Genomic DNA, 25,320 nt, shown 5'->3' with positions numbered 1-25,320 from the left:
TCATAGGGAAGTTCCCGGGCCAGGAATTGAGGCTGAGCCACAGCTGCAGCAACGCTAGCTCCTTTAACCCACTGTGCTGGGCCAGGGATTGAACCCTCACCTTGGCAGTGACCTGAGCTGCTGAAGTTGGATATATAACCCACACTGACACAGTGGGAACTCCCCAAGCACACCTTTTGACCTGGCAATTCTATTTCTAGGAATCTATCCTCCAGCAATACTTAAATGAGCACAAACAGATCCAAGTTTCATTGCAGTGGTTCGTGTTAGTAGAAAATTTTGGAAGCTGTCTAACATTCTTCAATAGGGAATGGCTATTTGATTTATGGGATGCAGTGTAATGGCAAATACAGCCTGTGTGCATTGACAAGGAAGTTTGCTAAGACACCAAGTCACAGGATGCTATGCAGAGTATGATTCCAATTGTGTAGTAAGCAGCATGTAGGGGAATGAAAAAAATGGGCTTAGAATGTCACCAGTTTCTCTGGGGACTGAGGCAAGATTAAAGAGGGGCTTAATTTTTTTTTCACATGAAAGAATATTGTATTTGTTAATGTAAAACCAAAAGGTTAAAAGGAGTAAAAGATATATTTTCTTTATAGAGTAGTCCCAGTACAGTTTTGAGATATTATTATTCCAAAATTTGACTCCTAAGTGACATTCCTAATATCATGAAAATAACCTAGTCATCAAGCGAAAACCTAAATAAGGGTATTCATTTCTCTTTTTCTTGACTTACGGCTCAGTATCTAAAATATAGCTTTTCATCATGATCATTGACTATTGAATTTTCCATTTTCCTATACTTTTAGATTAATTTCCCTATTCATGTAAAAATCAATGGGTGACTTATTAAAGTTTCACGTTCTTTTTTATTCCTTGATTCTTCTGCAATTTTTTTCCCTTTTTACATAAATAATCCTTGAATACACTCTTGATTTTCACATTTCACTTTACAGCCTGCTGTGCTGGTGGAATTCGTTACCTCCCAGTTTTGCCATGACGTCTGTGAGTCTTTGTGTTTGCCTGTACTCTGATATCAGGGTGTGGTTGCAAACTCTTCCCCTACTGGAGTTCCCATCAGGGCTCAGTGGTTAACGAATCCGACTAAGAACCATGAGGTTGCGGGTTTGATCCCTGGCCTTGCTCAGTGGGTCAAGGATCCGGTGTTGCCCTGAGCTGTGGTGTGGATTGCAGATGTGGCTCAGATTCCTTGCTGCTGTGGCTGTGGCATAGGCCAGCAGCTACAGCTCCAATTAGACCCCTAGCCTGTGAACCTCCACATGCCGCAGGTACGGCCCTAGAAATGGCCAAAAAAAAAAAAAAAAAAGACACCCTCTTCCCCTACTGTTCTCATACGGTCACCGATGAGCCCGACAGACACTGGTCCACATGGTGGGTGCTTGGGGGCTCTTTGGCCTCAGGCTTCCCTCTTTTTCTGCTGCCTCTTTTAGGGTCACAGCCTCCTGAAAGTCCTGCACGAGAACTTTGAGTCTTGTGCAACCGGGAGGGGAACTCAGAGCTTTCAGACTCTTCCAGGGAGCTCCCACAAGATAAGCAAGTCTCTTTTCTCAGGATTAACAACATTTCCTAGCTGTCATGATGTGAATCTCTTCTCCAGAAGGGGGATAGTTAGAAAGAAAAGAAGGTGGAGGGAAGAAAAGCAAACTTTTTTTTTTTTAAACTAAAGTGTAGTTAATTTACAAATGTTTCATCAAGTTCTGTTGTACAGCCAAGTAACCCAGTCACACCCAATCACACAGATTTCCCTGAGCTGTACAGTAGGGTCCCATTGCCCATCCATTCCCGATATAACAGTATGCATCCAAAAAACCCCTTCAAATGCCCATCCATCCCACTCCCTCCTCTTTCCCCCTTGGGAACCCCAAGTCTGCTCTCCTTGGCCGTGTTCTGTTTCTGTTTAAAGCAAACCTTGAGCCATAGCTGATGAGAACATAAGGAAAAGAGGAACAGGAGGGTCAGACGGAAGAGGGGGATGGGCGGTCCAGGCAGAGATGATGGTCGGAGAGAAGGAAGAATTTTGGGAGGACACAAAATGGCCAGGACCCCCCTTCTCACCATACCTCCACCTGCCTCAGCAAACATCTGTCAGAGACCTTGTCAAAGGTTGTAGATCTTGACATCACAGGCTTTCTCTTTTGACCTCAGTTCCTTCATCTATAAAATGGGGCTAATGCTACTGTATAGCTTGTAAGATTATTATGAGGATTTAATGAGTTAACATCTGTAAAGTGTTTAAAACTGGGAGCCATGAAGGCCATATAAGTGTAGGTATTATTATGAACAATCTATGGCCCCTCTTTTTTTTTTTTTTTCTTAGAGATGAGTTATCTGTTTTTAAATGTTCTTTAGCAAATTTTCTTTTCTGTTCATGGAGAGAAAAAAACCTGTCAACTGTGCACATTGAAACAACAAAGTTGATTTTATTTCAGAAACAGTCCCTAATGTCCTGTCCTGGCCAAAATTTTTTTTGCATTTGCTTTTCCATTGGGTTCCTCTGACCTGATAAAAAGTTTGGCCCCTGGGTGCATGTTCTTTTTGCTAGGTTTTCCTCTTGTTGGAGAGTCAATGGTGGCCCCATGGAGCTTGTTGAGAAAACTCTGTGTTGTTGGGAGGGAAGCTGTGTCTTAGGTCCAAGCTCCCTACAATGTCCAGCCCCCTGTCCCTAGGTCCTGGATGGGCCTGGGTAGGTAGGATGATGGAAGAGTGTAGCCTGCCAGCAGGGTGGGCAGGTAAACAGGCTCTGGGATGGGAGCTTTGATGTGTAGCACTGCCTGTTGCTGTAGTGTAAAGACTCCTACTGTGGCCGATTTCAGACGGCCGACATGAGGTCCCTGAATGCAGAGCTGGGAGGAGATGATGCTGGTGGTATGAACCAGCTTGCAAGCTGGTATGAGCCGGCTGGGGCCACCACTGCCTTCCTGGGTAGGACATGGGTGAAACAGAAGAACCCTGACTCCCGTGGCAAAGGGGCTGGGGTTGGAGCTGGTAAGGTCGGGAATGTTCCTGTGGGGATTTCTTTCCAAGCAAGAAATGTTGAAGGAACCAGAAGAGGATTAACATTGGCCGAGCATCTTCTGAGTACTTTCCGAGCTCAGTGCTTTGCAGACATGATCTCATTTGATCTTCGTGATGACATTGTGAGTCAGCTAACATCAACCCCATTTTCATAGGAGGAGACAGAGCCTCAGAGCTTTAAGTAACTTGCCCAAGGTGATGCAGTGGGGGGGCATGGATGGAGACAGTGCTGGCGAAAGCATAATGACTCCTGGGACTGGAAGCCGCAGAGAATCACACTAATGAAGACATTATAGGAAATTCTCTATGGGGGAATCCATTTCCACTTCGCTCCATCACTCTGACATGAAAATCATGGATTTAAGACTTGAGAGGAACTTTTATTTAGCTTAACCCCTCATCAAACAGATAAGGAAATTGAGCTAGAACAGCTGAAACGGGGATAATCTGAGCATATGAGCTGCTGTAGTGAGGAGCATATGTGCTCTTGGAAGAAAGAGGCAAGAGGTGATTTTACTTTCCCAGACCCCTTCCCCCCAGGGCAAAGGCAAGGTCATTAGCGCCTTAACTTGAGGAAAGCAGCCATTCCTGGGACCAGGGTTGTAAATCAGCCCAGGGGAGGATGTGCCTCCTTTCTTTCTTTTCCGTGGGGCCTTACTGTGGATGCTGGGGACACGGATTCAAACCCATGGAGAGAGATGCTGCCTAAGGATGAGGGTGACGTCACAGCTGCCTGCAGCAACCCAGCTGTGCACACCCCGCCCCTCCCCTGTGATCTCTGTCTGAGGAGGGCTGCCCCTGGCATTTCAGTGCTTCCTGGTGTGGCCGTCCGTTACTTCCCACTTCCGTGCTGGGGCTGGGGTGGGGGTGGGGAAAGTTCCAGCCCTCACCTCACATTTCAGCCTTTGTGTATTAGGGAGGAGCTGAAAGGGACCTTTCAAGTCTGCTGCCCAGCCTGCTTTGATGTCCCCTGTGACTGTGGGGACTTAGCACCTGGGTCACACGGGGCTGTGGTACCAGGGCACAGTCACCATGCTTCCCCGTCATGTCCAATGTCCAAGGACAGTGGGCCCCCTCTCCCTCTGGGATCTACATATACACCCACCTGGGCAGAGCCCTGTCAGCTTCGGGCCACACCGTCTTTTCTCCACTCCGAGTGGTTAAGTGAATAAGATCATTCTACTGGTGGAGGCATAATAGGTACTCGGTCGAGATGGATTTTTTCCTACCATGCTGTCTCTTGGGGGTGTTGCATATACACCGATGTAATATGCTATTGTGCTTCCCACAGTACGTTCATTCATTATTTTCTGCATTGATCGTAGGTGTTTATGTGATCACAGGGTGGCTGAGCTCTTAAAGATCTTGGTGGCTGAGCTCTTCACTTTTCTCTTCCATCCCTGCAGGAGTGCTTGGCCAAGAGTTATGGCATGTCCCCACCTCCAGCTTCTGGGGACCCTTGGAGTTAGTCCAGTCCTCTGGGGTGGCCTCAAACCCTCAGTTACAGGTTCTGAGTCTGTGGGGCCAGATCACATGTACCTTGCTCTTCGCCCACTCCAGGCATTAGGTTGGACTATGAATCTCTGGGATTTCAAAAGATTCATGTTTAACGACCCAGCTCTGGCTCATGTCTATAAAAGTCAGGGAACCTTAGCAAAGCCAGGCGGCTTAGAAGGATGGGAGACCCATGGAGAAATGGGGGCTCAGAGAAGGAGGAGGGAAGTTGGGGAGGAAAGAAGGACCCAGAGCAAGGCTGCCTCTTCTCCTGGCAGACTCCAGGGTCTGAGCTAACACAGCAGTAAAGGGGCAGGCGAGCCAGGCCTCAGTGATGGATGGGCCTCACGGTCTCTGTGGGCAGAGCAGGGAGCTGGGGTCTTTTCTGGATGGAGCTGGAAGTCATTTCCCTTTCCAGTGAAAGGGCAACTTGTCCAAGTGGAAAGGAGAAAGGAGTTATCAGCATGTGAAGTCCTCTGTTTCTTGAGGCAGAAAAGCCAAGAAGTGGTCACCTGGGGGATCTCTGTGGCCCAGGCTGATCTGAAGACAGCCACAGGCTCCAGAGTCCACAGTCCTGAGTTCAAGTCCTGGCCTGGCCACTCTGTGGTTTTATGACCTTGGGTAAACATGTAATCTCTCTGGTCCTCAGTTGCTTTTCTTCCTCCCCCTCCCCATCTCGCCTCCTCCTCCTCCCCCCCCCCTTCTTTTTTTCTTTTTAGGGCCACACCTGCTGCATATGGAGATTCCCTGGCTAGGAGTCAAATTGGAGCTGTAGCTGCTGGTCTACGCCACAGCCACAGCAACTCAGGATCAGAGCTGCATCTGTGACCTACACCACAGCTCATGGCAGCGCCAGATCCTTAATCCACTGAGCAAGGCCAGGGACTGAACCTGCCTCCTCATGGACACCATGTCGTGGTCTTAACTCACTGAGCCACAACAGGAACTCCTCAGTTGCTTTTTCTTAAAAATGAGGGAAAGAACACCTTCCTGAGGTTGTTTTGATGACTACATAGGGTGGTATATTTTACAGGCTTGACAGGTACTTGATAAATACTGACCTTCTTCTTCCTATCCTTAATTAGCCCCCCCTTTTTTTCCTGTGGTCACTGGTCTCCAAAGATGACACCCAGTAAGCAGGACTTCCTGAGGGTCACATCTCACCTCTGGGCTGGTCTGGGAGTGGCGCTTGGCCCACAGAATGAAGTGGGAGTGGTCTTGTGTGATTTCCAAGACTAAGTTCCTAGACGCTGAAGCTCTGCTGCTTTCCCTGGCTCTCCCCAAAGCCTTGCTTCTGGGGTGTGGCTTATCAGAACCCAGCTGCCATCATTATATGGAGAGGGCATGAGTAGTTGACATGAGGTTGACAGCCTCAGCTGGGCTCCTAGGCAATCAGTCGCCAGCATCAACTGCCAGCCATGAGAGCAAGTCGTCCTAGTCATCCAGCCTGCTCAAGCCTTCAGATGCCTCGTGCCCTGTGGAGGCCCCAAGGCCCCATTTACTTGATTCACTGGACCAAGAGAATAAATAAATAAAGAAAGAAGTTTGGTTTGGTTTGCAGCACTGTGGTTTGCATTGGTATTGCTAGGCAGTACTAGACAACGGGAACCATCAAGATCCAACATTTATTATTGTGTGGAATTTCCATCATGGCTGATTTATTTCTTGGGGTTAGATACGAAGCTCTCAGAAAGTCCCCTTTTAGAATGCAAGGTCCATCTTACTCTGAGTTTTACCAGGCTTAAGGTCTAGCATAGACTGAAGCCTTGGCCATGTGAGTGAGGGAAGCAGATGGCCTGGGGATTCAGCTTGGGGTCCACAGAATGGTCCGAGGGCCCTGGCTCAGTTCTCAAGCTCCAGGAGGTCACAGCATCTCCGTGGTGAGTGCCTGTAGGGAGCCCAGCACTTTCCAACTGCGGTAGTAGCTCGTCTTACCCACAGTCCTGCGAAGTAGAGGTGATCACACCCACTTCACAGATGGACAAACGGAGACTCAGAGATGTGGACGTGGGACTTCACCCAAGGTCACAGAGCCAGTGAGGACAGAGTCAGGCTTTGTGTCCATTTCTGCCTGATTCGGAAGCTGGGTCTCTTTAAGCGGAGACCAGAAGCATTTTTCTGGGTGTGCTTCTTCCCCATTCTGAGAGCTGCCCTTTGGCACCAGAGACCTGCCACACATGTTTGGTGTGGTGGAGGAGGTGCAATTTCCCCTAGAGGATCATAGCCAAGGCCTGCCATCCATCCCCTCAGAGTACTGATGTTCCAGAGCCAGGCTAAGGGGCTTCCTTCTGCTAAACCGCCAACCCAGCATGAGCTGTCATTCTCCCTGGACCCCAAATTTCCCAGCAAAGCAGACCGGGAAGCCATGCAGGGGCAGGCGCCTGTGGGGTAGCAGGGTAGCAGGGTGGGGGCTGGGAGGTTTCTGCCTGGCTGCACTGAGACACTGCCGCCACCTGCTGCTGTCATCAGGATCCCAGGTCCATCCCAGGCCTCTTCACCAACAAGAGAAATGACCTTGGAGAGGTTTAGAGTGGGAAATGTCTGGGCATCTCCTCTCCTCAACATGGAACATAGATTTTCCTGATAGCGGGCTCCCAGCCTGCCTGCTTTATCGTCAAGAAACTAATAAGATGTGCTTCAGCCCGAACAGCTTTCAACATAAGCCTGCCAGTCACTCCCTGCCCACTTGCCTAGCTTTCTGCAGAGACAGCGCCTCCCTTAAGTTCCAGAACAATCTCATCTCCACAGTCAGACCTATGGGCTGGGTCCAACTCAGGAAAGCTGTCGATCACTGCAGGCCAAGGGAAAGGCCCGGATCACCCAGGGGCAGAGAGGGGATTGTCCATGCAGTGGGCTTTCCTGTGGAGAGGGGAGAGTTCTACAGAGCAATGCCTTAAGGGGGTCAAGGGGGCCAGCATGGTCCAGCTCCAGCTGTTTTTTTTTTTTTTTTTTTTTGGTCTTTTTAGGGCCATACCCTTGGAAGTTTCCAGGCCAGGGGTCGAATTGGAGCTGGAGCCACAAGCCTGTACCACAGCCACAGCAACACCAGATCTGAGCTGCATTTGCCACTACACCACAGCTTATGGCAATGCCGTATCCTTAACCCACTGAGACCAGGGATCGAACCCACATCCTCATGGGTACTAGTCAGGTGTGTTACCACTGAACCATGACTGGTCCAGGTGCTTTGTGACCACCACTTCCTTTAATTCTCATAATAACCCTGTAAGGTGAGGATTATCTCTGTTTACAGGTCAGAAAATTGAGGTTCAGAGATGCTAAATGGCTAAGAGTCATTCCATCCATCCATTCATTCATTCAGCAACTCTTTACCATGCCAGTGTGGGTTCCCTTGAAGTAGAGCCTGATGCAGGGATTTGGACACAGGTAAAGTGGTGAGGGGGTGCTCTCAGGAGCATCCCAGCAGGAAGTGGGGGAAGTAGGTAGTCTTGGGAAAGTGTTGAGCAAGAATGTAGTCTTAGCTGTTGTCTTGTCTTGGCCTGAACCACTGAAGGGGCTCTAGAGCCTAAATGGCACTGCGAGAGAATGGATATGTGTATATGTATGATCGAGTCAAGAAGTTATCACAGCCTTGTAAGTTAACTATACTTCAATAAAATAAAAAAAAATAGCACTGCAGATTTTCCCCACCTTAAGACAAGGAGACTGAGATTTTTTGCCCTTGTGTCAGCTGGTCACTGGCCCCCGAGCATGGTGCCACCTCCCAGCATCCCAGGGTGAGGCCACTCCTGTCATCCCAAGGCCATTCTCTGGGGATGGTTCCATGTATAAGCTCTTGGTGCCAGCTCTTGTAGCAAGAGCAAGGAGCTGGTGCAACTGACATTGCAGGGTGACCTATAATGATCTGATTCACCCAAGGGGACCATGATCAATGTAGGGTGCCTCGCTTTGCCCAGGACTGAAGGGTTCCCAGGATATAGGATCTTCACTGCTCAACGCTGGGGCATCCTGGAAGTCCTATGCTAGTTGTGCCCCTTATGTTGCAGCAATGGGCTCTGAGTGACTTCTGACCATGTCTCCTGCATTGACTGAGGTTCTGGATGTATAAAAACTCTTCTTGGTGATGGAAGGGTAGTGGTCAGTGGTGCAAAGACATGGTCCCTTCCTTCAGGAGCCCAGAGTTTGGTTGGGGAGACCCACAAAGATGACAATGGCTGTACTGAGTGGAAAGAAGCACAGGGGACTCAGGGAAGGAGGGATGGCACCTAGGGAGAGGGACAGGTGAGCTTTTCCAGAGGTGATGCCCAGTTAGAATTTGAAAGGTAAGAGGGACAGAACTAGATGAAGAAGTTGGGAGAGTAATGGAAAGGCGACATTCTAATAATGGAAATTTCAGATGTAAAGATAGCAACCTAACTCGACCATAGAAAAAATACGGGTAGCCTAGCATGGACCTGGAGATGCCTCACATATTAGTTACCTAACATGGAGAAACAAATCTCCCAACACCGAGTGTCTTAAAAAAACAGATATTTATTATCTGTGGTTTCTGAGGGTCAGGATTTGGGTAGCGGGTTATGTGGGTGGTTCTGGTTCTAGGTGTCTCATGAGGTTGCAGACAAGAAATTGTTACTGGGGCATCCAAAGGCTTGACTGGGGCTGAAAGGTCCACTCACATGGCTGTGGGCAAGGGTTGTCAGTTCCTCTTTGGCTGATGGCAGGCCTCAGTTCCTGACCATGTGGGACTTTCTTTAGGGCTGCTTGAATGTCCTCTGACACGGCGGCTGGCTGCTCCTAGAAATGAAATCCAAGAGGGAGCAAGATAGAAGCCACAATGCCTTTAAGACTCTCACTCTGTAACTTCTGCCGCATTCTATATGTTAGAAATGGGAGTTCCCATCATGGCTCAGTGGTAATGAACCCAACTAGTATCCATGAGGACATGGGTTTGATCCCTGGCCTCGCTCAGTGGGTTAAGGATCCAGCATTGCTGTGAGCTATGGTGTAGGCCAGCAGCTACAGCTCCACTTTGACCCTTAGCCTGGGAACTTCCATATGCTACAGGTGCAGCCATAAAACCACAAAAGGACAAAAAAAAAAAAAAAAAAAAAGACTCACCAAACCCAGCCCACCTACAAGTCCCTAGTTAAGCTCCACCTGTTGAAGGGAAGAAATGCCATTAAATATGTAGATATATTTTAAATTCACCACACCAGGTTTGACTGGGTTCAGGGATGAAAATGAGGTTTGTTAATCTTTCCCTCCCTCCTTCCCTCTCTCCCCTCCACCCCATTCTCTCTCCCTTCTTTCTCTCCTGCTTCCTTTTCTACTGTAGCTCCCTGGCTGACAGATCTGTCTACATTGGAGGCAGGAGGAGGGGACAGCTTCTGGCAGCCTTTGGTGAACATTATTCTAGCTCCCTGACCAAAGAGATAAGACTTCCTCCTCTTCATTAAGTAAAATCACAAGGGAAGGCTCTGATTTGCCTAATTTGGGTCAGTTGGCTGTAGCTCTGGTTGGCTGAACTTGGGTCACACATCCATTCTTATGTCTAGAAGGACCAAGTCTTACAATCACTGGTGTCACAGGAATCACATGATAATTCTGAGGGAGCAAAGTTCCCCCCCAGACCATGACAGAGGCAAAGAGGAAAACTCCTATAAAGGTGACAGATAAAGAATGTTGGGAGTTCCTGTTGTGGCTCAGTGGTTAACGAATCTGACTAGGAACCATGAGGTTGCAGGTTCAATCCCTGACCTCACTCAGTGGGTTAGGCCGTGAGCTCTGGTGGCTCAGTGGCGTTGCTGTGAGCTCTGGTGTAGGTCACAGACACGGCTCAGATCCTGCATTGCTGTGGCTGTGGTGTAGGCCAGCGGCTACAGCTCCGATTAGACCCCTAGCCTGGGAACCTGCATATGCCTCAGGTGTGGCCCTAGAAAAGGCAAAAAGACAAAAAAAAAAAAAAAAAGTGATGCTCTCTGCCTAGGCAATTTGTGTGTGTGAGAGATAGAATATTGTTGGAGATGAGGGAGCTGGAGGCAGAAGTAAAAGACAAAGCCAATGAAGGGGCCTCAGGTGTGATGGTGGGGGCTGTCTCATGCCACACCAAGGAGTCAACCTCTATTTTTAAAGCAAATGACACTAGAACTAGTTCATGACACGATAACCTCTCTTTGTAGCAAGATTACCTGTGGTAATACAGAGGCTGGATTAGAGGAAGCTGATTGGAGACAAGAATGTTGGCTTAGAAACTATTGCACTGATACACAGAATTTTAATGTCATTGCACAAGGTGGCATTTGAGTTACTCTTGCAGGACAACTGGGGAATTACTGGGCAGGAGAAAATTTCTAGCTGTTTTCATCAAAATACATGTTAGAAGTGCCTTGGCTACTCCTGTTAAGCCCTTTCCCTCTGTCCCTCATTTACTCAATCAGTGTGTATAAGGCACTTACACAAGGCACTGATTAAGCCAAAGGAATGAGTTTCTAATGATAAAATACTAGGCATCATGGCAGATTGGTAGGGGAGATATTTTCGGGTAAGGAGGATAACTGTCTCCTTGTTCCAGGCACAAAATTATTTCATAATAATTAAATGTAAGGGACCACTGCTTTTCATATTTTTTTCCCATTTTATTCTCACAGCACTTACTGGCTATGCCCTCCCACATAAGCACCAAGGGCATAGCTAAATGAGTGTGACCATCAATGCGCAGGGTTTAACACCAGTTACAGGCTTGCAGGAGCTGGGCCAAATAACGGCACTACCACCAGCAAAAATAGCAATTTAAAAAGTCACATATTATCTTTTGGGAATTCTTACAATAGCTCCAAAGGGCAATTACTGGAACTATTGTCATTTTGCTGCTGGGAAAACTAAGGCTCAAAGAAGTTGAGTTAGTTGTTCGCAGTCACATTTTAAAAAGGGGTGGTTTTGAACCCAGGTAACCTGATTTCAACAGCACTGCTCTCTCCACCTGCTGTGCTGACTCTGGTTCACATACTACAGTCAAGATCAACAGCATGACTCTCTGGGTGAAGACCTACTAGTCTATTAGTGTGGATGGCATGTGGCATCTCCATGTGCTCTATGGAGCTGGCAGATGGATACTACTGTGAAACTTCCCCTCCCAACCCACCCTGGGAAGATTTCATTCTCCGTGAATCTGTGGGCAAGGTCAAGATTTCCACCACTGTCACTCCTCTGGGAAATGTCATAAGAAATAGCAAAGAAAAACTTGGCACAATAATTAGAGCAGGAGAATATAGCATGACCACATGCATTTTCTTTCTTCATCTTCATTCGGGTGCTCTGCATTGAGAAGGGGCTCTGAGAGCATCCTTGAGCAGAGTCCTGGGCATTTCCAATCTAAGTGTGGTCATCAGGAATGCAGTTCTCTGATTTTCATCCTTCTTGGGCAAGGCAAGGTCAAAGTTGCACACACCTGCCCCTTTGGGGTGAGGTGTGGCCATGCGACTTGCATTGGCTGGTAGAATGTGAGTGGAGGTGATGTGTCCCACTTCTGGGTGGAAGCCATTGTCCCCCCCACCCTTTGCAACCGGGCTAGGAGCTTGCAGATGGCTCAGGCTCTGTCCCCCTGGGTCTCAGAGCTGCAGAGCTCAGCTGACCTGTGACAGGCATGAAGTGAGAGAGAGATATACTTTTTTAAAGCCACTGATTTTGGAGTTGTTGGTTAGTAGATCACAATCTGGCATGTTGTGACTCTCTGTCACAGACTCTGCTGAAAGAATTACCCTGGGTCTCTAATTGAACTTGATCTAAGGCACAGATAATGCTTGGGAGACTGCTGTAGCTGAATTTGATATGAACCCATTGCTTACCTCAAAGTCACATTAACCAAAGCAGACTAAAAATGAAAAATTGTTGGAAGTTCCTGCCATGGCACAAAGGGTAAAGAATCTGACTGCAGCAGCTTGGGTCACTGTGGAGGTGTGGGTTCCATCCCTGGCCCAGCACAGCGAGTTGAAGTATCCAGCATTGCCATATCTGTGGCTTGGGTCATAGCTGCAGCTCAAGTTCAGTCCTTGGCCTGGGAACTTCCTCATGCCAGGGATGTGATCTTAAAAAAAAATGGAAAATTGAAATGAGGATCGAGATTAGATGATCAGTTATATGATCATCCTAAATTTAGTTCAATCTCTTTGAATGGCATTTTGGAAATTTATATTAAAAGCCTAAAAAAATGTGAATTTATAGTAATAATTCTAGTACTCAAATTTATTCATAGATATTCACAAAGATCTTCATTGTAACATGCTTTGAAATGAGTTTATAATATTAAAAGTTTGTGAACAATCTGCAATCTACAATCAATAATAGGAGATTGAATAAATATGAAATTATATCAATTTATTTTTAAGAGCAAAAACTCTGCCTATTATGGAAAGATGTTCATGAAATGCTGAGTGAAAAAATCAATCTACATAAAATGTATGGCTTTTGTTTTTTTATTGTTGTTGTTGTTCTTTTTAGGGCTGCACCGTGACCTATGGAGGTTCCCAGGTAGCAATTGAATCAGAGCTACAGCTGTCGGCCTACACCACAGTCCCAGCAATGGGATTCAAGCCGCATCTGTGATGAACACCACAGCTACAGCAATGCTGGATCCTTAACCCACTGAGCAAGACCAGGGACTGAACCTGCATCCTCACGGATACTAGTAGATTCATTTCTGCTGAGCCACGACAGGAGCTTCTTATGACTTACTTTCATTTTGAAAAAAAAAAAAAAATGGAAAAATTTTTGGAGAATATATACCAAAATATTAATAATGTTTAGTTTGGTGGATTATGATTGTAAATGATTTTTACTTTATTCTTTTTTATTATATTTTCATTAGTTGTTAAAAGTTATAAAAATGAATGTAAACAATGTATAAAATTAATTATCAGAGAAAAAAGAGATGAGGATCATAATAACACTTGATAGATACATGGAGGTTTAATTTTTCAAAGACTTTCTACATCGATCATAATCTTTGCCCAGAATAACAACAAAGCCAATATGTGGCAGATCCTATTTTTCAACATCTACCATCCCATTTGCTCTTCTGCAGTGTAACCTTGCCATTCCTCCAGCAAGAGATGAAGTCGATTTCCCAATCCTTGATTCTAGGCTGGGCTTTGACTACTTCAACCAGTAGAATAAATCCAGTGTAATCTATGCTTTGCCAGTTCTGGGAGTAGGTTTTAGTTGAGAATATCTTGCCTGCTATGTTTAGGCTCTGAGATGAGATACTGTGTGGAGGGGGTGAGGAGAGAGAGGGAGATGAAGAAGTATCATTGTGGCAGGTATTTGAGTAAAGAAGCATCACGTTACTGGATTCTCCAGCTCCAAAGGCCCCAGCAGATGCCACGTAGGGCTAAGATGATCCACCCAGCTGGGTCCTTCCCCAGATCCATGACCCACATAATCAGGAACAAAATAGATGGTTGTTTTTAGCCACGATGTTTTGTGGTGGTATGTTATGTAGCACTAGATAATCAAAACATGAAAACAAGAGTAAAACCTGGCGGTAGCTAAGGCATGACTTATTTTCTTATTTTAAAGATAAAGAAACATGCTCAGTGACACTAACTCTTTGCTTGGGGTCATAGCACTCCTTGGTGCAATAGGGGAGACTAGGACACGCATGTTTTGATTGTCAGCCTCACTCAGGGTTTTTCCACAACAGAAAGCATCCTGGCACATAGGATGCTTGGGGCATATCTTGCAGAGGATCTACATGAGAGGAAGATGAAACCCAGGGAGACTGAGGGCCTTGCTCAAGGTCATGTGGGGAGTCTGAGCCACTGACCCGACAAAAATCCCCCATCTTTTGACTCCAGGGTCCAGTTTTCTGCCTTACAGGGTTCTGATTTCCCTATTATCTGAAAGAAGAAGAGCCGAATTGCTTGAGCAATTTAAATGTGTTTTGTTGCCTTTGTTTCTTGGTAATTCCCTGTAAAAGCAAATGCTAATTCTCAGGGGGATGGTAAATAAGAAGCTATAAAAGTATCTCATTGCCATAGGCTGAACATTTGAAGGGAAATTTGCTGAGCGTGATCCATATTGTTAAAGCCAAGGGAAAGGAGGAAAGAAGCACTGCGGGAGACCCTTCCCAATATATAGCCTTGCTCTGACCCACTCCTGGCCATGGTTTCCTCAAAGTAGAAATAAAAATGTAAATATCTCAACTGACATGCTTAACATGTAGCATTTAATATTGTCATGTATAAATTACAGAGTTTATATAATGCTGTAATCATTTCATCAAATGGTGTAAAGCCCCATTATTGTCTTCTAATATGTTCTGTCCCATCTCTTTCTCTTCCCATAATGTTACCTCTCTAAGCTCATCTCTCACTTCTCTCCTCCTTCCAGGTTAGAAGGAGCCCAGCTGAGGGATGTACAATGAGAAAGGAGGGTATGGTAACCTTGTCATCCTTCCTTGCTGTTCTTCCATGCCCCTGCTGCTGGCTCCTGCACTCTCTACTCTTGCCCCCAAAGATATACCACAACCCCTTACTGATGGATTGCCTTCCCTGGCAGACACTGCTTCTGAATAAGATTCCATCAGGATGCCTCAAACTCAGTAACTCCTTTGTCCATTGGACACATGGGCATCTCATACAACCTTACACCACCAAGTGGTAGCAGTGCAGTCTGCCCAACTCTGTCCTTGTCCTGACATCATGAGCAACTTTTGCCAGGCTCCACCCTCATAATTTTCCTGGCATGAGTCTGTAGTCTCACTGTGTCAAAAATCCCAAAGTAAATTATCAAGGTGTGGGAAGAACTCTCACTATTGCATCAGTTAGTGTGCAATAATGCTATGTAACAAACAACCCCCAAACTCAGCAACATGTAGCAATAAGCATTTATTCTCACAGTGGTGGGACTTCAGTTCAACTGATACAAGTTTGCCTTCTCTGTCAGCTCAGATTCAAGTGGTGGTTCTAGGTGGTCTTGGCTCCTTGCTACTGGTTGGGATCAGATCTGTTTCCTGTGTGTTCCTTCTAGGCCAAAACTAAAGGGGAAGCAGCTTCCCTGTGGAGAGTATACCCAGGAGATCACAGAAGTGCAAAAGAACAAAGCAAACCACACACATACTCTTCAAACCTCTGCTTGCACCATGTCTGCTAATATCTCATTGGGCAGAGCAATTCCTATGAGTGCAAATCCAAAGGTGAAGAGGTTGGTATACTCTGCTCACCATGGGGCGGGTGGGGAGTGATCAAAACAAGTCATATACCTAAGGCCCAAATCTATGGGGTGGGAAAGAACACTCCCATGGTGATAGTTGATTGGAGGGAATATTTGCCCAATAGAATCGCAGTTGCTAAAATGAGATTCTCTTTCTGCAACTCAGCTTCTAGCTGGAGAGTGAATTGCCAGCCCTCCGTCTTGCATCCTCAATCTTTCCAAGGAGTTCTCTCTGTCCTTCCTTTCCCTCCACAGCAGAGGAAGGGAGGAGACCAATTCTCTAATCCTACTTTATTTTCAGTGAACTCTCTCTTAGTGACTCACTTTCTCAATTATAACCAGGATGGAACAGTGGTCACTGAGCTGGTTTTGTTGTCTTTTAGCAAGTCTGCATGGATGAGTTCAAGGTTTCTCTTTAGAATGGGTGTATATATATCACCTTTTGTTCTCAGCTTTGGAGCTTCGGCCAACCAAAAGAAAAGTCCAATGAATTCTGCGGTTCCACAGGATTATGTCATAATTCCTCTCAGGCTATCTGTTTCTTTCCCCTCCTTAACACCCATCAGTGGACACCTTTCCACTCCAACACATAAACTCTCATTCCTTTTAATGCCCTTAGAGCATTTTATTTATTTATTTATTTATTTATTTATTTATTTATTTATTTATTTATGGATGTACCCGCAGCATATCAGGCCAGGGACTGAATCTGAGCCACAGCTACAACCTACACTGCAGCTGTGGCAATGTTGGATCCTTTAACCCACTGCCCTGGGCTGGAGAGCCAACCTGTACCTCTGCAGTGACCCAAGCTGTTGCAATCAGGTTCTTAACCCACTGGGCTACAGTGGGAACTCCCCTTAGAGCATTTTAAAGTATGGAGAGATCATTATTTATATACCCAGGCTCTTAAATGGTAGACATTTAGTTTGTTTTTATTGTTTTGTGATTTGGAACAGCTTGGCAGTAAGTATCCCTGACATGCATCTTTGTACACATTTATTTCTGAGGAATGTATTTCTAATAGTGGAACTGCTGAATTAGCAATAAACTCCAAATCTTTAAAAAAAAATTTCATGGAGAAATTAAAACCTAACATAATGTTTCCATATAACGTTTCTTTACAACCACTGTTGCCGGAGGCATTACTCTTTTAAATTTTTGAAGACTGGCAATTCTGATGTGAAAGTAGAAAATCTCAATGGTAAATTCGACTTAGAGTTGAGAAGATATAGGCAAGAAAAACACCTCAGTTTCCCCCTTTCCTTTCTCTAAATTTTGTTGTACACACACTGAGCAACAGTGCCAGATTGAAAGAATGTCTTAAGACCAAAGGAGAGACCAATCACTGGAGTTTCTGGTCCTTTGTAAGGACTCCAGATTCTTTGCAGCAGCAGCATTGGGTGTCTTCTGAGCCAAAGATGCTGAATGCAGGGGTGGCAAGGATGACCATTCAAATAAACAGCCACCTAATAGGATGAGCAGCTATAGATCATGATTGCATCCAGATTCCCTCAGTTCATCATGTACACCATGGAACATAAACTCTTATGTTGAATGGCAATAGAAGGTAATATCTCAGCATCTATTTTTCTGCCTTTGTTATTTGAGCAATAGTATTACATTGTAATGACTTTAAAATATTTTCAGCTTCTTTCTTTCTTCCTTCCTTTTGTTCTTTCCCCTTCCTTCCTTCCTTCCTTCCTTCCTTCCTTCCTTCCTTCCTTCCTTCCTTCCTTTCCAGCAGCCTATGGAGGTTCCCAGGCTAAGGGTCTAATCAGAGCTACAGCTGCCGGCCTACACCATAGCTCACGGCAACACGGGGTCCTTAACCACTGAGCAAGGCCAGGGATCAAACCCTCAATCTCATGGTTCTCAGTCAGATTCATTTCTGCTGCACCATGACGGGAACTTAAGCTTATTTCTCTTCGGATTATCAAAGATATATGTTCTGTTTTGAAAGAAGTGTAAAGATGCAGAAAAAAAAGATTTACTCTGTAATCCCACCACGTAGAGGTTTATAGAATTGCATGTTGGCCCTAATTTATACAAATATTATTGCTGAATCTGCAAGAGAGGAGTATCACCCCCTGGTGGAAGCTTCCTGAATTGCAGGTCATGCCAATGATTTACTAAGGAAGAAAGTGAGAAAAGGAAGTGATAGATTTACTTTTAAGACAAATGTCCTTGGAAGATTCAGTAAGGGGTTGAGAGAGGGGACGGAAGCACAGGCTTTGTATCAGAGGAGGAATACAGAAGTGATGGAGAGAGCTTCAAATAAATCTTCATTTATTCATCTCTCTTGTTAGGCATCTCTGCTTGTTACTATGATTAAATTTCTTCATATTTTCATCAGCTAAAGTATAGTACGTTGAAGACAGTGTAAACCTACTGTTTTGATTGAGGAGCTCTTTGGGAGCAAATTGAAACATAGGTTTCCCACATTTGAAAATCAAGCAAAACTATTTAATCTTTCTACCTTTGTTTCTATGACCTAAAGAGAGCAAGATGAAAGGAAAAGAGAAACAAAGACAAGCAAACCAACCCAACTATAACCTCTCTGTGTAGGAGAGTCCAAGTGTGGAGAACTGGCAAAATGGCTGTGAGGAGAGTCTGTGACCCATGGACCCTGGAAATGGGATTTATTTGCAGGAGCTAAATAAAGGGGACTTTTGGATGTGGCATGATTCTCTTCTGTTTAAACCGTGCTCTAAAAGGTTTCCACTTTAATTATATTAGTCGTCACAGGAGGCCCAGTGCTCAGACATTGCCTAGGCAACCCTCTGTCACGGATGCCTGATGCTGGGCTGGGGGCTGGGGAAGGGCAGCTGGACCGTAGCAGGAATTTCTGACCTTGTCAAGTTTGAAGGTCTCCCTAAATGTCAGTCAAGCTATTTCTGGTACCCTCACAGGTTGGTGCTTGTGCTTTCGGAAGTTCTTTGTGTACTGCATTCGTGTGTTGCGTCAGCATCTTCAAGTTCGAAAAATGCCAAGGTTGCTCATGGGACAAATGCTGCTTTTTTCCCAGGCTGTGCTCACTGCGTGGGGAGGATGCCAGTTCCCCCAGGCTCTTTGGTTGCTCTTTGGCCCATTGCTGGGCCTCTCTAGGCTGGGAGATCTCTGTAAGCCATTCACGCTGGTGATGGTGACAGGCCTCCTAAGACTGCCCTGGGAAAAGATGCAAAGAAGCCCCTCACCCTCATCTCAGTGCACAATTATAGAACTCAGGGATAGGCAAATTCTCTTGAATGCGAGGCCTTTGAACTTGGAGCCCCTGGACTCCTGCAGGGCAGAGTAGGTAGGTGAAATTAGGGGCTTCTGGACTGCATTGAAATCTTGTCCCAAATATTGGGTGCATGTGCTTTTCACTAGGGTCTGCCATCTCTCTAGATTCTCTCTCTCTCTCTTTTTCTTTTTATGGCTGTACCTGCAGTTTAAGGAAGTTCCCAGGCTAGGGGATCAGTCGGAGCTGCAACTGCTGGCCTACACCACAGCCGTGGCAACACCAGATCTGAATCACATCTGAGACCTACACTGCAGCTTGCAACAATGCCACAATCTTAATCCACTGAATAAGGCCAGGGGTCAAACCTGAATCCTCATGGACACCGTGTCAGGCTCTTAACCCACTGAGCCACAATGGGAACTCCCTAGATTCTCAAAGAGAGTCTAGGAATTTGGAAAAAGTTCGGAACTGCTGTGCCTTAAAAGAGGCAGAACTCATCAAGACACAGCTGAATGGGAGAGTTCCCATTGTGGCTCAGTGATTAACGAATCCAGCTAGGAACCATGAGGTTGCGGGTTCGATCCCTGGCCTTGCTCAGTGGGTTAACGATCCGGCGTTGCCGTGAGCTGTGGTGTAGGTTGCAGACTCGGCTTGGATCCCGCATTGCTGTGGCTCTGGCATGGGCTGGCGGCTACAGCTCCGATTGGACCCTTAGCCTGGGAACCTCCATGTGCCGCTGGTGCGGCCCTCGAAAATGCAAAAAGACCAAAAAAAAAAAAAAAAAAAAGAGACACAGCTGAATGGAGTGATGACAATTGCATGGATTCTCATTGCAATTGTAGCAGCAAATCCCAGTTATGGGCATCTGCCTTGGGCCAGCGCTGAACTTGAGGCTGTGGGGATGAATCCTCATTGTATACCTGTGCTCTTCATGACCCTCCTTCCCAGCGGCTGTTACTCTCCCCTTTCACGGAGGCCCAGAGGCTGTCAACCCTCCAACAGGGTCCTGCAGAAGCAGAGTGGCAGAGACAGGACAGGGGCTCAGGTCTGACGCCTCAAAGATGTCAGTGCCTCTCTGAGGAGTCGCCCTGGGAAGGTGACAGTTGCTCAAATGAGGTGTCCTCCTGGAAATCCCTGCAAAGGTGTGAGGAACTTGACCTTCCCATCCTGGCTGTCCCTGGAGAGCTGGGAGGGAGAGCTTGTTTTTTGGAGTTGGGGGTCAATCCCCTGAGAAGATCCACACATCACAGGCAAGGTCTGAGGTGTGGTGCCTCCAACCAGCAGGCAGGTGGAGTCTCACCTTGCAATCCACAGAGTGCTGGGCGGGGCTGGGCCAAAGAAAAGATGCCCCCCCTCATTTCTCTAAAGCTTAGCCCTTCAGTTTTGCCCACACAAGACCACAGCTGCTTTTTTTTTTTTTCTTTTTTTTTTCCCATTTCTTGGGTGCTCCCACGGCATATGGAGGTTCCCAGGCTAGGGGTTGAATCGGAGCTGTAGCCACCGGTCTGCACCACAGCCACAGCAACGCGGGATCCGAGCCGCGTCTGCAACCTACACCACAGCTCACGGCAACGCCGGATCCTTAACCCACTGAGCAAGGCCATGGATTGAACCCGCAACTTCATGGTTCATAGTCGGATTCGTTAACCACTGAGCCACGACGGGAACTTTGGGGCCCTAATGTCTGACGCTGGATGTCAGTGGCCCTTCTGTCACTGTCCTTTGTGGAGGACGAGCACTGCAAACCTCTGCGAGACAACAATGCAGGGGAAGGGTGTGTCTGGACCTTGTCACAGGGTCCTGGTGGGCGTCTCTTGGCACAGGCAAGGAACCGGACCCCTCTTGCAGTGTCTCTGGCAGACTCCACTCACCCTCCATGTGTCACTTGGGTGTCACTGCCTCAGCTGGGAGCCTTTCCTGACTCCTGGCATCTTGGCCCTCCTCCTAGCACGACCCACCCTGCCCTGCAGGCCGTGCCCTTTGCACTCCGTTTCACTCCAGGGGTGGGACTGGGCTTCCTTCATCTCTGTGTCCCTGGCATCTGCACAGTGCCTGGTGCTTAGTAAGTACTTGGAAGAGAGCAGTAGGGGTGGGGTGGGATGGGGTCAGCACATTTCTCCAGCTGAGGACAAGCCCCAATCTGAAAACAGTAAACGGTTATGGGAAAGCATATGCAAGTGGCAGGACCCTCTGCTCCAACCAGAGGATTCCAGAGGGTGGTGTGGATCCTGATCCAGACCCAGGAACATCCCCAAGCCCCCTCTACCTCCCACCTTTCAGCTGCATCCTCAGACTAGCTCTGCAAAGATGGGGTGCAGGCTGAAGGCAAGGCATACCCATCACCCATCACAGCCTCCAGGGCAGGGCTGTGTTCTGTTTCAATCTCTCTGGGCCCCTTACAAGCTGTGTGACCTCAGGCAAGTTTCTTAACCTCTCTGGCTCAGTTTCCTCACCAGTAAAATGGAAATAATAATAGTGCCTGCTCGACAGGGGTTTTGTGAGAATTGAGTCCATACAGATAAAATGCTTGGTACAGTTTCTGGAGTATAGTCACAAGTATTAGCTATTTCAGTTGTAATGACTTATTATTGTTCATTGTCAGATCAACACCCTATACATGCTCCTCATTAGACACAGGATAAACTTAAAAATTGTTTTTCAGGAGTTCCCGTTGTGGCTCAGTGGTAACAAACCCAACTAGTATCCATGAGGATATGGGTTTGATCCCTTGCCTCGCTCAGTGGATTAAGGATCCTGCATTGCTGTGGCTGTGGTGTAGGCTGGCAACTGCAGCTCTGATTTGACCCCTAACTTGGGAGCCTCCATATGCCACAGGTTTGGCCCTGAAAAGCAAAAAAAGAAAAAAAGGTTTTTCATTGACCCCTCCAATGTGTTTGCAAATCCTCATCTACGCTCATCACTCATTGAAGAAAACCTTACTCTCACGTATTTCTCCTTCAGAGACTTCTGGTTACCAAATGCATGTTTTCCCACCCTAAGCAATTCTGCATGATACCAGTTGGATGTCCTTTAATGCACTTTAGTTCTGACCCTGTCTATTCGGTGTCAGCTTCAGATCCCACAAGTTGAGGGAAAACTGCCCCCGCTTCAGACCCCAGTCAAACTTCCTGGTCGTCGCCTGCATTCCTGAGCAACTGGCCAAAACTAAGGGTTCCCACAAGCCCTCCTTGGGTTTGATCATTTACTTGAACACCTCACGGAACTCAGAGAGACAATTACTTATGTTTACTAAGTTTTTTTTTGTTTTTTTGTTTTTGTTTTTTTTTGTCTTTTTGTCTTTTTGCCTTTTCTAGGGCCGCTCTCGTGGCATATGGAGGCTCCAGGCTAGGGGTCTAATTGGAGCTGTAGCTGCCAAGCCTACGCCAGAGCCACAGCAATGAGGGATCCAAGCAGTGTCTGCAACCTACACCACAGCTCACGGCAATGGCAGATCCTTAACCCACTGAGCAAGGCCAGGGATCGAACCCACAACCTCATGGTTCCTAGTCGGATTCGTTAACTACTACACCACGACAGGAACTCCAAGTTTTTTTTTTCTTACTTTTTTTGCCAGTCTGCGGCATATGGAGGGCCCAGGGCCAGGGATCAGATCTGGGCTGCAGTTGTGACCTATGCCGCAGCTGCGGCAATGGTGGATCCTTTAATCCACCATGACAGGCGGGGGATTGAACTTGTGTCCTGGTGCTGCCGCGACACCACCAGTCCTGTTGTGCCACAGAGGGAGCTCCCACTAGTTTATTATATAACAAAGGGTATTGTAAAGGATACTAGTGAATGGCCAGATCTTCATCTGGTTCTGAGTTCAGGAGCTTCTGCCAGGTGGAGTTGGGGTGTCTCACTCCCCCCACCCCCAGTACAGGGGTGTGTCCACTAGCCCAGAAACTCCTAAACCTGAACTATTGGGACTTTTATGGAGCTTCATCATGACCTCATTATTGATTGCTAACTCTGTTTCCAGACTCTCTCCTCTCCCTGGAGTATGGGGGCTGGGGCTGAAAAATTCCAAGCTTCCAACCATGACCTGTCTTTCTGGTGACCAGTCCCCCACCAGGAACCACCCAGGAGCCCACCCAGAGTCACCTCAATAGCGCAAAACATGCTCCTTGTGCTCTGATCATTAAGGAATTTACAAGGGTCTTAGGGGCACTTCATCAGGAGCTGGGGTCAAAGGCTAAATGTTGGAACAAAAGGTCTTCCTAGCGCTCCTTTTACAAGGGTATTGGAAGCTCTGCGTTAGGAGCTGAGGGCAGAGACCAATATACAGTTACCTTCTTCTGATTCACACTCATGCATGTGACACCCTCATCCAGCTTCTACACTGTTGCTTGTGTTGTTCCCCTACCCACCACGCCTACTTCTCGAGTTTCTCTGCTCCTTTAATTCTCATCAACTTTCATAACGCCAGGGATGTTCCACACCTTCCATAAAACCTGGTTGCACACAGAGCCCATGGGGTGGACCTCATTTTCTCCCGCTGCTCCCTGTGCAGAAGCCATGGAAGGCAGAGCATCTTCTACTTGCTCCACAGGCCCAGACTGGTGCAGTACTTGATCAATTGCTTTTCTTTTCTTTTTTCTTTTTTTGGCTGCCCGGAGGCATGTGGAGCTCCTGGGCTAGGGATCAGATCTGAGCCACAGCCTTGAACTAAGTGGCAGCTGTGGCAACGACAGATCCTCAACCCACCACTGTGCTAGGCCAGGGATTGAACCTGTGTCCCTGCACTCCCAAGATGCCACTGATCTCATTGCACTACAGTGGGAGCTCCTGGTCAATTTTTATTGAGTGAGTTTGTTGTCGCCTTTGGTGCTCGAAGAGAAACTTTCTGAGCCTCCATTTATTAAGATGAAAGACTCTCTTTATCTTGATTTTCTTGGAAGGCACATAAAAAAAATCAAAGATATAAACCCTGAAACATCTATAGTTTTATATAGAAAGCATTATTTCTGAGCTAAATGATTTTTTTTCCTGAAGGAAAATTTAGAAATTGTAGCTCCTGGTGGAATTAAAGGAATGGAAATGAAGTCATGCATAGATTCACAGCAGCTGAAGAACTCTGTTTGGGACTCTATTCTGCTAACTTTTACAATTCGGTATAAAAAATTCAAGCTTCTGGGCCTGCTTCAGCTTTGCAGTAACCCATGTCCCTTGGGCTTCTCCCCAAATTGCATTTTTTTTCTTAGATTCAGTCAATTATTTGCCTTGGAGTGTATTGACTTTCCCGAGAACTTCTACACAACCTGACTCTTTTGGTTGTTCACTGGCAAAAAAATCCTTTGATTTTAAACCAAAATGTCCTCACAGCTCATTTGGAAACTCCAGGGTGACAGGGAAATGTCTCACCTTGCTCTCTTCTATCAGATCAGCCCTTCCGCTCCTTCCTGTTCTGCATTCTGTTGTAGAATCATGCCTTTTAAAATTTAATTTAATTTAATTAATTTCTTTTTTTCTTTTTGGGGCCACACCTAGGCATACTGTAATTCCCAGGCTAGGGGTCAAATCAGAGCTACAGCTGCTGGCCTGCACCATAGCCACAGCAATGCCAGATCCAAGCCACATCTGCGACCCACACCACAGCTCATGGCAACGCTGGATCCCTGACCCACTGCGAGAGGCCAGGGATAGACCCTGCATCCTCATGGATGCTAGTCATATTTGTTTCTACTGAGCCATGATGGGAATTCCAGTTTAATTATTTTGTTTTATTTTATTTTTATTGAGGTAGAGTTGATTTGCAATGTTGTGTTTATTTCTGGTGTACAGCAAAAAGATTCAGTTATACACACACACGCACATGTATATATTTCAGATTCTTTTCATTATTATCATAAGATAATAATATTATAAAGTTATTATAAGATACTGAACATGTTTCCTTGTGCTATACCATAGGTCTTTGCTGTTTATTTTATGTATAGTAGTTTGTATCTGTTAATCCTAAACTCCTAATTTATCCCTCCCCCCCTTTCTCTTTGGTAACCGTAAGTTTCTTCTCTGTGTCTGTGAATCTTTCTTTTTTGTAAAGTTCATTTGCATCATTTTTTAGATTCCATGATTAAGTGACATCATATGGTATTTGTCTTTGTCTGGTTTACTCCCCTTGGTATGATAATCTCTAGGTCCATCCATGTTGCTGCAAATGGCCTTATTTCATTCTTTTTTATGGCTGAATAATATTCCATTGTATATGTGTATCACATCTTCTTTATCTACTCCTCTGTTGATATACATTAAGAACCATGCCTTTTTGGAATTCCCTGGTGGCCTAGCTGGTTAAGGATCAGGCATCGTCATTGCTTTGGCTTGGGTCACTGCTGTGGTTTGATCCCCAGCCTGGGAAATTCTGTATGCCACTGGGTGCAGCCAAAAACTAT

At 46.3% G+C, this 25,320-nt stretch overlaps 1 protein-coding gene and 1 long non-coding RNA gene across 9 annotated transcripts in view; one reads left to right on the top strand and one right to left on the bottom strand.

Moving 5' to 3' along the window:
- Positions 1–25,320, top strand: part of LOC146397500 (uncharacterized) — a 264,901-nt gene that overhangs the window by 153,030 nt on the left and 86,551 nt on the right. The window lies entirely within an intron of this gene.
- The window catches only part of TRIM42 (tripartite motif containing 42), a 52,865-nt gene continuing 36,552 nt past the window's right edge, over positions 9,008–25,320 (bottom strand). For 2 of the 8 annotated variants that reach the window (XR_014824033.1, XR_014824035.1), the window contains 2 exons: positions 12,339–12,577; positions 9,008–9,288 (listed from right to left, as the gene is read on the bottom strand). Coding sequence is in view for 2 of the 8 variants with exons in the window: in XM_084989862.1 (XP_084845988.1) it covers positions 9,124–9,288 (165 nt within the window). In the remaining 6 variants the exon portion in view is untranslated. Of the gene's footprint in view, positions 9,289–12,338; positions 12,578–15,362; positions 15,547–24,289; positions 24,357–24,822; positions 25,212–25,320 lie in introns of those variants that run through there. The other 6 variants (XM_084989865.1, XM_084989862.1, XR_014824034.1 and 3 more) reach the window with 5 other exon arrangements.

Source organism: Sus scrofa, chromosome 13, assembly GCF_054392235.1.
Source record: "Sus scrofa isolate SSC_HxYL_T2T_F1_AM1 chromosome 13, Sscrofa_HxYL_maternal_Yorkshire_Landrace_v2.0, whole genome shotgun sequence".
NCBI classification, from domain to species: domain Eukaryota; kingdom Metazoa; phylum Chordata; class Mammalia; order Artiodactyla; family Suidae; genus Sus; species Sus scrofa.
The sequence above is the reverse complement of the archived record's forward strand: the minus strand, read 5'-3'. Positions and strand labels throughout refer to the sequence as shown.